Source organism: Physeter macrocephalus, chromosome 9 (genome assembly GCF_002837175.3).
Source record: "Physeter macrocephalus isolate SW-GA chromosome 9, ASM283717v5, whole genome shotgun sequence".
In the NCBI taxonomy this organism is placed as follows: Eukaryota; Metazoa; Chordata; class Mammalia; order Artiodactyla; family Physeteridae; genus Physeter; species Physeter macrocephalus.
In genome coordinates, this window is record NC_041222.1 from 101,591,619 (window position 1) to 101,604,205 (window position 12,587).

Genomic DNA, 12,587 nt, shown 5'->3' on the forward strand with positions numbered 1-12,587 from the left:
TTTTGAGCGATTTACCTTCTGTGAAATGGTGATATTAAAGTTATCTTTTGTAAATACAGGTAGAAAGAATATTAAAGATAGAGGAACTAATGTGGAAAGGGAAATGATATTTTACTTTTCCAAATGACTTCTTTATTTGTTCTATAATTATATGTGTCATTTTCAGGTATTTAAATTTTTTTTCATAATTATCCCATCAGTCGGTGCCATTTGGTGTTATTATCCTGAGTGGCTGTAGAAAATATTTCTGTTTTGTGGGTAAAATTTCTCCCTCTGTTGATATTATTTTTCTTAATCTACAGTTAGGACGGACATAAACCTGCAACTAATTACACATGTTGTATTTTGGAGAGCGAGCCATTTCACAATTCTTTAAGTAAACTTGCAGAGTGCTGGGCCCAGAATAAATAAGTATTGAAAATCTATTCTTAACTTTTTAAATATAAGGCATCCATTTTTAAGCACAATTAAGGATTCCTCACAACATCAAACAAAATGACATTTTTTTAGAGACTGTTCTCTCATGGTCTCAGTCCTTTGTTGTGTTATTCTTAAATCCTTTAACATGAAGACAAAATAATTTTGCTGTGCATATGGGAATTAATTTGCAAGATTTTAAAAAATCCAAATTCATTCCAGCAACTGGGCCTGTAGTCACTATCCTGGCAGAACTCCCTGTGAAGTCAGATGGGGTGATCTGGATGGTCAGATATCAAAGTTCTACCCTAGCCCTGCGCCAGGGGCTCTCAATAGAGCAGATTTAAAATACTACGTCAATATCCTTTGTATTTAAAGTTACTAAATACATAGTTCTTAAATGGATGCACTTCTGTAATACTTTTGAATTAGGATTAGCAAGAGTCGACGGTTTGCCAAGGTTCAGAAACCAAACCCAGTTAGGATGCGGTACCAGATTTGTGGCATTTTAGTGCAAAAGATACATTTTCATAAAAAGGTACGATGTGGATAAACAGGTAAATAAAACAATAAACAAGACTTGAGATGTTTCATCTTTAGGAAAAATGATTACATTTATACAAAGATAATAGCAAATTGTAACGCTTATTATGTGTCAGGCACAGTTTTAAGTATTTTATGTAAATTAGCTCATTCAGGACTCACAATAGCTACTATTACTACTCTATTTCACAGAGGAAAAACACCATGGTAGGCAGCAGTAACCCCTCCAAAGGTAACAGAGCTCACTGTGGTGGATTCAGGATTTGAGATCAGCCAGTCTGGCACCCAAAATCCAAACTACTGTGCTATAATCTGTCTCGACCGATTCAATTAGAAGGACATTTTTAAATGGTTACGTAGTATAAGAAATAAAACTCTGGTCAAATGGTGATCCTCCCCTTGGTTTTATACATTTCAACTAACTATTTAAAACATGTTTTCATTATATTTGGCACTTACTTGGAGTGAATTCACTCCTGTAAAACCTTTTGACTTAGCACACACTGTATTTTAAGGGAAGAAACTAAATTTCCCATCTCAAGACAGAGTAAAAGATCTTGGCTGGACATCTGGAATTTAAATTTGAAAATTATGTGTGTTCGTGTGTGTGTGTGTGTGTGTGTGTGTGTGTGTGAGAGAGAGAGAGAGAGAGAGAGAGAGAGAGAGAGAATGAGAATGAAAGAGACATGGAGAGAATGAATTTCATCCACAGGAGTGGATAAGGTCACCTAAGGAAAGAGTGTGCATAGAAAAGCAGAGAGGACCAGGACCAGCTCTCGGGTCCCCCAGCCTATTTGTGGGTCTGGTCGAGGAGGAGGAGCTGCGAGTGAGTGTGAGGTGGAAGGACACCAGCGTAAGGAGGGAAGTGTTTCAAGGAGAGCATAATTAACTGTGTTGGTTGCCACTGAGCAAAGTATCACGCAAGATGAAGACCCCGCCTTAGCAGACGCCCGTCACTGGCAACCGCCACAAGATCTGTTGGACTGGACTGGTCAGAGGAAAGCCTGGTTAGGGTGAGCTGTGGAGCAGTGGAGAGGTAGCTGGAGAAGGAGGTGAAACCAAGAGGGCTACTGTTGTTAGATGAGTGATTTTTGAGACGTTAATATCTCAAAGAAAAGCCATTCTCTTTTGATTCTGCACATGATAAAAGTAACCACTCTAGGCTTCTTAAAATAGTCCCATCTTTAATTTCTGTGACACGATGCTTAGCTTGTTCTCTTCCTGCCTCCACTGGTCCATCCTTCTCAGTCTCTTGCTTCATCCTCCTCCTCTACCATGGAGGGCTGCCATGTATAGTTGTGCAGGTTGTAAACTGCAGGAACTCTGTGGGGAACAATCTCCACAAACTACCATGTGAGTGGTGTCCCCAGAGTCATATCAGACACACCCTGAACAATTCTCTGAGCCGACCTTAATTACTAGCCTCAGAACAGGTTTTTATTTGAAGCACACGGAAACACTGTATGTTGGTGCTGCAGGTCTAAGGTTGGTAACAGAGCTATGGCTAAACAATACCATACTGAAGTTGACCACAACAGCAGTAATGTTTATACTTGGAAGGGAGAAATGGATCGTGAGACCCAGTAGAAAATGTTGGATTTCTGAAACATTTCCACCCCAACTAAAATCACTGTCAAAAAGAAAAGCCTTAAAAAAAAAAAAACAACTTTTCTCTCTCCCTTTAGCCTCCCTTTTCAAAGCAGCAAACTGAGGGAGAGAGAGCAAACTTCTACACTGAAAGTCAGTTGGCAAGTTAGGGACACAACCCCACACATCTTTACCTGTCTGAAACATAAGGAGCCACAGTTAAAATCTACATGTACTGGGGAGATAAAGAAAAACTCTCTACTTAACTAAATTAACTACAACTTGCCTAAATAAAATAAATGAAAAACAGAATTCTCTTTTTTTATAAGACCCCAAAACTGAATATATCTATCAAAAGAGCAATGCATATGCAATAGATAGGTATATCCTTACGATGTAATACCATTCAGAAAAAAAAAAGGAAGAAAGAGAAAAAGAAAAAAGGAAGAAAGAGAAATGAGCTATTGATACACATTACAACATGGATGAATCCCATAAGAATTATCCCGAGTGAAAGAAGTCAGACAGAAAAGTTTACACTGTATGATTACGTTTATATAAACTTCTAGAAGAGGCAAACTAATCTATAGTGACACAAAACAGATCGGTGGTTGCTTAGGGGGAGGGGAAAGGCAGGACAGGATGACGGGGCATGAGGAAACTTTTAGGGGATGGCTGTGTTCATATCTTGATTGTGGTCGTGGTTTTGTGGGTGTAGGCCTATGTCAAAACCTATCAAACCACACACTTTAAATATATGCAGTTTATTGTATGCCAGTTTTACCAAAAAGCTGGAAAAATATCTTAAAAGGATGCTTGATTTCTGAATGTCTGAAATGGATTTATGCAGCCTTTGATCTAATGCCAGAGAGTGAAAGCAATGCAAGAGGAAACATTCTGCAGGACTGCAGTGAAAATGTCATTGGAATGCCACAAGAGTCATAAAGCCAAGTGCCACTTTAAAAATGCAAACAAATTCTGATTGCATCTGCAATTCTACCTTTAAAGGAAAGTATGTGTTTTGCAGCTGGCTTCTTAGACAGAACCAACACAACAGTATTTGCTCTCTTTTGCTGCTGTGACACTCTGAACCAGTTTGGGTTCAGAAGGTCAGTGCCTCAACAAACATAACAGAAATTCATTCCCATTCATCTTTGACGTCCTTGTGATTTTTGTGGCTGTCAACAGCTCATCTCTGACTCAGGTTCACTCTGCATTTCCTGCTGTCCGTGAATGCCACCTACAACCACTACCTTGGTCTCCGAAACATTGAAGGAGCGGGTAGAACAGTGACTAACTTACAAGAACAAGAAGCAGCAACGCCTGGCTGCACCTGTTTATTCTCTTTATCTCGATCTCCTAATACACCTGTTCACCCTGTGGAGGCATCATGAATTCTTGTTGCCTGACACTGACAAACTTAATTAACTTACACGTTACTGTTACTGATCCGAAACAAAACAAAACAAAACAAAAAGAGAACCACGTTGCATACTTTGAGATCATTGGGAGGACGCACTGTGTGTGATCTACCATCCCCAGGGATTTAAACTGCTCTTGAGCAAACGTACTTCATAAATTGAGACCTGGCAGGCACCCAGGGAGTGGTTAAGGTCCGCCTTTATTACTGCACTTTGGTACAACACACTCACCATCGGTGGGGTTCTGGGACTAGTTAGCTGGGTGGAGATGACCACGTCTCAGCAGAATCATTTAGTAGTATCATGACATTTGACATGAATAACATTAAAGTAATCAGGGATCGCTCTTCCTTGGAGAAATCACAAATTTTTAAAATGGTAGAACGCGTTAACTCAAGAAATTAGTTAAAAGCCAAGATGTACAAATGGCTCTAGTCAAAAGTTTCACTGTTGATTGAGATAGAGAATTGACCATTACGAGAAATATGCTTGATAGTGATAGTAACTACAGCAAAATCAGTTTTTCTTGTTTTGTTTCTTCTGGTAGCGGGGAGGGGGTAACGTCGGGCTGGGAGATAGGGGAGAAAAGATGCCATACCTGCTGCAGTACCACTTTTTCTCCACACCATAGATTTAATCGTATTTTTGAGCAGTTACTACTGTGTGTAAATGGAAAATTAAGCCAATTCTAAAGCTGCTTGAATTCTGTTGCTGAGTACATAATTATGAAAGGAAATAAAATAGGATCAAACATTTTTATTTCTGGTTTTCTTTTCCTAAGTCATGGGATGAGAAAATCTAGGCATCTGCTACAGATCAGAATCAAAAGAAGTTAACTTTTAATTTTCTTAAACACTTAGCGGCATTGTTCAGTGCAATTCGTGATAGGGAAATGCTTACCAACTTATAATGAAGACAAATAATACTGCCCAGACCCCGCTTAAGCAGTTTAAACTCCTTCAGGCATTTGGAAGCCTTAAAAAATATAGAATATACACTTTTTAAAAATCCAGACATAAAAACTGAAAATTAGATAGTAACTTACTGGATTTCAAGATGATTCTTCCGGTGTTTTAGATAACATTGACTTCTCCTGACTTCATCAGGGAAGCAGAAAAACTTATGTATCGCTCTTGGCTACATCCCTAGACGGTAGCTTACTGACCATAAATTTTGGACAGTATAGTAGAGGTTATAGGAGGAATAAACTATGCCTGGACTAGTGAGTTTTACAAAGTTGTCCAGTGATTACCTTAGTGTATTTTCTAGATTAATCTTAAAATGGAACAGGCACAAATTATTCATTTTCATAGCAAGTATTGGGGTTTGTCTGCTTATTCTTTTAATAAAAGTGTTTTTGTTTTTTATTTGTTTGTCTCAGGGCTGATGCCTGTTGCACAACAGCCTGTTTATTGTGCTTCCAAACATGGCATAATTGGATTCACCCGCTCGGCAGCGGTGAGGATACAACGACCGCAGGGTCTCTTTCTCTTTTCTGTGCATATGTGATGCATGAGTTCTATGAAGTAGAGGGGAACAGAGTCAGAATTCAATACATCTGGACTAAAGATAGAAAAATGAGTTCTACTTCAATATATATTATTAAAAATAGTTTTCAGATCATGTAAAGGACCAAATATAGAATCGATAATTTTATTTTATTTTAACATGAAATTAGCCATTTTATTTATTTATTTGTTTATTGGCCCACATGGCATGTGGGATCCTAGTTCCTGACCAGGGATCAAACCCGTGCCCCCTGCACTGGAAGCACAGAGTCTTAACCACTGGACTGCCAGGGAAGTCCCTAGAATAGATCATTTTAAAATGAAGTAGATTCTAAACACAGCTTACTGAAAAATATCCTTAAGGGTAAAAAATGGGAAGATAGGGCTTCCCTGGTGGCGCAGTGGTTGCGCGTCCGCCTGCCGATGCAGGGGACGTGGGTTCGTGCCCCGGTCCAGGAAGATCCCACATGCCACGGAGCGGCTGGGCCCGTGAGCCATGGCCGCTGAGCCTGCGTGTCCGGAGCCTGTGCTCCGCGACGGGAGAGGCCACGACAGTGAGAGGCCCTCATACAGAAAAAAAAAAAAAAAAAGGGAAGATATTCCTTATTTTTTTGAAATTGACTCCAAATTTAAAAATCATTAACTTAAGACTTCCTTAAACGGAATATGCAGTATGCTCCAGGTGTTACTTGTCCGTGAAGATATGGTAAAAATGAGCGAGAGCGTGGAGAATGGAAGGAGGGGTGCGGCCAGAGTTTACCTGATAGGGTTGTCAAGGATGCTGTCTCCATGGAGACCTAGGGTGAAAGTGTACAGAGCTTAGAAAACTATTTTAGAACTAACTGACCACATGCATTGACAGCATGAAGTGCCTTTTTATAAAAACTGAAAAAAAAAAAAGGGCAGCTTGAATGGAGCCTGATGAGCGAGGGGAAAGTAGCATGCCAGAAAAGCAGAAGCCAGACGAAAGGCGGCTTATGAGTCAGGGTCATGAGCTTGGATTTTATTCTAAATGCAGCCATCAATGGGTTTTTTCTGCACAGGAGTGACAAGATTATATTTCCATTTGAAGAAGACCATTCTATCTGCTCTTCAGAGAATGCATGGGAATCCCCTGGCAGTCCAGTGGTTAGGACTCTTACTGTCAAGGGCCTGGATTCAATCCCTGGTCGGGGAACTAAGATCCTGCAAGCTGCGTGGCATGGCCAAAAAAACCAAAATAAGACAAAAAAAGAGAGATTCAGAAAGAATGTATGAGAGAGGACAAGTGCAGAAAAGGAAAGAGCAGTTGGGAGACCTCTACAGTGGTTAGTCTAGGTGAAATGGAGAGAGGGGCCAGACAAACAGGAAATCATTGATAACAAGAAACGCTAGGGATAGAGAAAGCAGATGGTGAACGGTAAATGTTCAGTCAAAAAGGAAGATTGGCAGCTCTCACACTCTTAATTGAAATTGCTTGGAAATTTTAATTTAATTTGCAAAGACTTCATCTTTAATTCAACTTTTAATGAACACATAACACTACTACAAAGCAAAGTAAATCAAAGCGAAGATCAGAACTGTTGCGTTTACAGTTATAAGACTGGACACCTGTACAGTTGATGCTCATTATTTGTGAGTTATGTTCTATAAATTCACTTGCAAACACTGAATTAGAGGGTACTAAACTGTTGCTCATAGGGGAAATTCAGGGTTAAGTTCCTGTGAACCTCTGGCTACAACATTTTGAATAACCAATCAACACATAGCCTAGTTTTATGTATATTTCTGCTTAAAGACACCTTATTTAATAAGCATTGTGTTTAATATGTATTGTATTAGCATGGCCAACAGCATTTATACCTCATGCCTGAAGAAAACTCCTCTAACATGTGTATTTTATCCATAGGCACACTGCAGCCTTCTTGCACTTAGAAATACTAGACAGCACTTCAGCACTATGCCTTGCAGACATTTCAGATAGCAAAATCACCAACACAAGCACAAAGATGAGAAAAACATGGGCAAGTACCGCGAAAAGGACACTTGTTCATGGTGTAAGAGCTGAAACAAGAAAGCAGAGCATTGTTTTATTTGACCTTAGTCCACATCGGGCAACTCAAACTTCTTATTACTCTGTGCTTGTCCACAGAAAACCTTGAAAGCACCACAAGTATTGATTAGGGGGGTTATGAATAAATTTTAGCAAGAAAGCAAATGGAATCCACAAATAATTGACTTACATTTTGTTTTACAAATAGTTCAAATAAAAGCCAAAGAAGGTTAGTCTAAAAATAATTAAAATTGTCTTCCAGATAGTGCAAATTACTGAGTGTCTTTAGAATCAATCAAAGTCCTAAAATTCTCCACTAACAGTAATTTTTAAGTAAGTATTCTCTTTAATACAACCCCAATTTCAAAGAAAACTTGGGATATCAATTCTAAGCCTCAGCTTATTACCTTCGGCTGCCTGCAGTGTTCAGTAGATAAGAGCGCTTTAGATAATCAAGTATTTTCAGGAGTTGCCCAGTAATATTGATTTTTTTAAAAAAGTAATTAGGTGAGGCTTGCAAGAATTAGTTCAGCACTTTAGTTATGTATTCTTTTACTTTCTGCCACCAGGCAGCCTTATCATTGTCATCGTTATATAGCTAGAAGGATAGCTGTCTAGTACTTTTCACATCAGAGTCTTTAAACTAGCTTTAATTATCAGTTTATCCTGTTATACATTTACAAAACTCCTGAAATCTGCAACCTTCTACTTCCAATTGGCAGATGGCTGCTAATCTCATGAACAGTGGTGTGAGACTGAATGCCATTTGCCCAGGCTTTGTTAATACACCCATCCTCAAATCCATTGAAAAAGAAGAAAACATGGGACAATATATAGAATACACGGATCATATCAAGGATATGATGAAATACTATGGAATTTTGGAGTAAGTAAAACTATACCTATCTTCCTTTATACAATGGATCAAAGTGCTATCTAGACATAAGCAATCAAAAGGAAAAAAAATAGCTTTTAAATTTGAGAAACTCATGCAAGCTTCCAAGTTTTGGTTTGACAAAATCTCTGAAAAAAAAATACTTTTTCTGGGTTTCTGAATAGAATATGTTGACACATCATGAATTTTGCTTTTAGGTATAAAGAATGCGTCATTAATACCTTCAACCATAATCAGATACTTTTTTTAAAAGGTGATGTTTAGTTGTCTTTGGAAGCAATGATACCTCATCTGCCTAAATTCCAAGCAATATTCATATTTACCCTTTGTGAAATTAAATATGCCCCCCTAACTTCAACCACTTTCCTAAGAAACAACTGATAAACACACATGTTTGGGGGAACCATGTCTGAGTTAGAGCAGTTGGCGTCTCACAGGACGGAGTCATCTGGATCTAATCCTGACTCCACCACACCCACCATGAACTTATCCATCAACCTCTACTCACCTTGATTTTCTTGCATGTAAAATGGGGATAATACTAAAACAAACTTAGGGGACTTTGGAAAGTCCACAAATAAGTTGATATATGTAAGGTACTTAAAACGGTAGCAGATAAATAATAGACATTCAATAAATGTTAGCTACAATTCTTCAAATTTCTACTCTTAATAAACACTTCTATCTGATAAGTCTAAATTCTACTGATAGGTTAAAGATGGAAAAATAATCATTTACTCAATATAAATAATAAATATAAATTTATGAATCCTTCCTATAAAATAACAGAAGGGTGGGTGTGGAAATGCACCACTAAATTTATAATTTAGTTATCTAACTGAATAAAAAACGAAGGTAGCAATAGCTGCATGATATACATTTCCCTATTACATGTTAAAGGTGATAGATACTTCAAAAATAACTCAAGACGGTGTGATAATTATGCCTCATTCTTTAAGTTTAAAACCCTGATGTTTCCTTTATTTTTAGCCCATCAATGATTGCCAATGGATTAATAACACTCATTGAAGATGACGCTTTGAATGGGGCTATAATGAAGATCACAACTTCTAAGGGAATTCATTTTCAAGATTATGATACAACCCCATTTCACACGAAAGCTCAGTGAACATCCTATATGTCAGCTTTAACCGAAAATAAGCACAAATGACTTAGACCACATCTTCATTTGAATACAGCTTTTTAAATGAAATGTTATCGTTTGAAGCTTTCCTTTCATGCATGTGATGTTCATTTTTTCTAAATGATTAGTTAAGTATATAGCTTTAAAAAATGAGGAACTATCAAAAATATGACGTGGACCAAAGCTAGGTTTTGATCTTTTCAGTCTAAGTAATGATTAAAACAAAGGATATTCCAGGAATATTCTGCCTTTCAGAAAATATATTTAAATTAGTGACTCATAAATGTTAATGTTTTTCAGAACATCATTTTAAAGGAGATACTTGAATTGTTATTTATATCAAACCAGATGTGAAAAACTCATTTTGTTTCTATGTTCGCACTTTAAAAGAAGGAAGCTACCTACAATGGCAAATATTTAGTAACAATAACTTTTACTTATATACCATCTGTCAGCTGAATATTTCAGCTCTTTGAGGATGTGGCACCTTTGGGGGCCCGTAGGTAAGGAATAAATTACAGTGTGAATATATCCTAAATGAAAAATCTAATGTATGGAAAAGTGAAAGAAATTAACTGGCTGAGATGTTAATCCACAGTTCAGCCTCCCATCTGGGGAAAACATTTCTTTCCTCTCTGCTTACTTTAAGAATCTTGACTACAAAAATCTCAGGAATGAAACTTTTAATAGTTATAGCAAAAAGGATAGTTAGTGCTCCTCAAACATGCTTGTTAAGAAAAAAATACAAATGTAATTTTTTTCAGATTACTTCTTTGTTTATTTGTACCAATTTCAAAAATGCCTACTTTTCAATAAAACTTTTTTTTTCTAATCTTCAGAAGTTACTTAGTGTTCTATGTCAACACCTCAACTGAAGATGCTTTTGTGTTTTCAAAGCGCTAATAACAAGAGGTAAAAATAGGTGTGATGTTTTGCCATTTTCCCTGTCAGGTATTTTAAGATAGGATCATTAAATGCACCTGCTTTGGGTAACACTATTTGCAAGCAATAATTAATGCTAATAATAGTGAGAGCACAAGACTTCCAAACCAATCATTTCTTCATAGAAATACTGTAGAAGTAACACATTCTGCCTGCTAACTCCAAAGCTCCCAGGTGGGAGCAAAATCCATCCATATGAGATTAATAAGGATTTCCTAGAGATATTGGCAGGTTGTCAGATCTTGCTCTGTTTTAATTCTGCCACAGAGAACTGCTGACTTCACTTTTAAGGAGTGCATTGAATATGAGTAACTGTTGTCTAGATGTCCACATAACGTCTTTGAAAAACACCAAGTCGTGAACATCGGTGAACATCTAAGAGAAGTTGTATAATTAGGCACCAATTTGTTCATACCTTGTCGCAGTAACTAACCAGTCGATGATATAGGTATGAGGAATATCATTTATCTCAACTCTTTTTTCCACGGTAATATTCAAAGCTATAGCTTAAACTTTTCATTTGCAGATAAGTCTTTGCACTGGCGGCCTTCAATATACTTTGTGCTTTGAATTATTGTTTTTAAATCAATAAACTATGCAGACATTTAAAACCACATACTGAAAAAAATATATGCATTATATTTTTAAAAGTTATTTTTACATTAAAATGTATCCTATATAACTAGCTTTAAATAAATCTATAATGTTATAGGTGTGGAGCCCTATATCAAGGGCACAGGACAAAAATCTCCGGAATTAACTGAGCCCCCATAGCAACTGTTGCCATGGGCTTTCCTGACCTAAACCGGACAGCCCTCGAGTCCATATTAGGTAAAATATTCACCATGTAGCAACCATGTAGCATCCTGACCAGTCACCTAATGCCATCCCGCCAGCACGAATTTTCTTTGTCCTGAGGCTATAGAAGTCGGCTACTAGCCCACGAAGGGGGTCGGCTCTCCCTGGTCATCAGGAAGTCGACCCCTGTATTTGCAGCGCCCCTCCCTAACTCTGCTCTTTGTTCTCAATAAACTCACCCTCTTCTAAAATACTTTGTGTGTCCGGAAATTCTTCTTCCAACCCGCGCACGGACCACAACATTTTGGTGGCCTGTAGGGGGACTCTCGTCACCCCCCGGCCCCCTCGTTTCTTTTCTCAAACCCTCTGCAAACAGGCGAGTGGCTGTGGAAGCGTCTGAGGAACTCTGGCCAGGGCCACCTTCTGGTGTGTTCCGAAGGCCCCACGACCCAGTAGCTGCCACCCAAGCGGGTGAGGACTCTCCTTTCCTCTTTCTCTCTTGGGCTGAGGACGAGGCCAGTTGACATCGTGCGGGCACGGGGGGTCAGGCACTTACAAGCCATTAGGGCTTGAAGACTGCCGTGAAAGGATAAGGGCGTCACGGAACGGACCAGGCTGTTAGAGCATCTGCTCCCAGCAAGACAACGTCCATGCACCGTGAGGCACACCCTATTGGTTCAAGCAAACACCGAGCCCCTCCCCTGGCCACCGCCTTCCCGGCAGGACTACGAAGCCGATTCCTCAGCCTCTCTTCTCTGTCAATTGCACCTTTTTCTCGGTCCGGGTTGACGTACAGGAGCCCAGGCGTTGCCTCTGAGCCGTCCCAGGAGTGCCTTTCACGTTTCAGGGCATCGCCAAGCGGGGAGTCACCCGGTGGGTCCCGGGCATCTCTCTCTCTTTTCTTTCTTTCCCTGCCCGAGTCGCAAGGTGCCTCAGTCACACGGTTTGGGCCTCAGTCGCACGCTCAGGGGTCACCTCTCATGGTTGGACGCGATTGTTGGGTCGGTCGGCCCATTTTGTGCCTTAGTCGCACGGAGAGGTCACCGGGACAAAGGGGACGTCCCTCTGTCAGCCGGTGACTCTCAGGACCCCCATTCTATGGCGTACAGGCTAAGGATGGGTTCTGCGACGTCTAGGGAGCCTCTCTCAGACTCACCCCTCGGCTGTATCCTCAGGAACTGGAAAAAATTTGACCCTGAAAATCTCAGAAAGAGGAGGCTCATTTTCTTTTGTAACACGGCTTGGCCCCAGTGTAAACTGGGGGACCGAGAACAATGGCCTGTCAGTGGCACACTAAATT

General features: G+C 39.4%; 1 protein-coding gene across 1 annotated transcript in view; it reads left to right on the forward strand.

Annotated features, from left to right (window-relative positions):
* The window catches only part of HPGD (15-hydroxyprostaglandin dehydrogenase), a 28,258-nt gene extending 18,450 nt beyond the window's left edge, over positions 1–9,808 (forward strand). The window contains exons 5-7 of the mRNA XM_007113695.3: positions 5,350–5,426; positions 8,231–8,394; positions 9,394–9,808. Coding sequence (XP_007113757.1) covers positions 5,350–5,426; positions 8,231–8,394; positions 9,394–9,532 — 380 coding nt within the window. The 3' untranslated portion in view covers positions 9,533–9,808. The remainder of the gene's footprint in view (positions 1–5,349; positions 5,427–8,230; positions 8,395–9,393) is intronic.
* Positions 9,809–12,587: the final 2,779 nt, after the last annotated feature.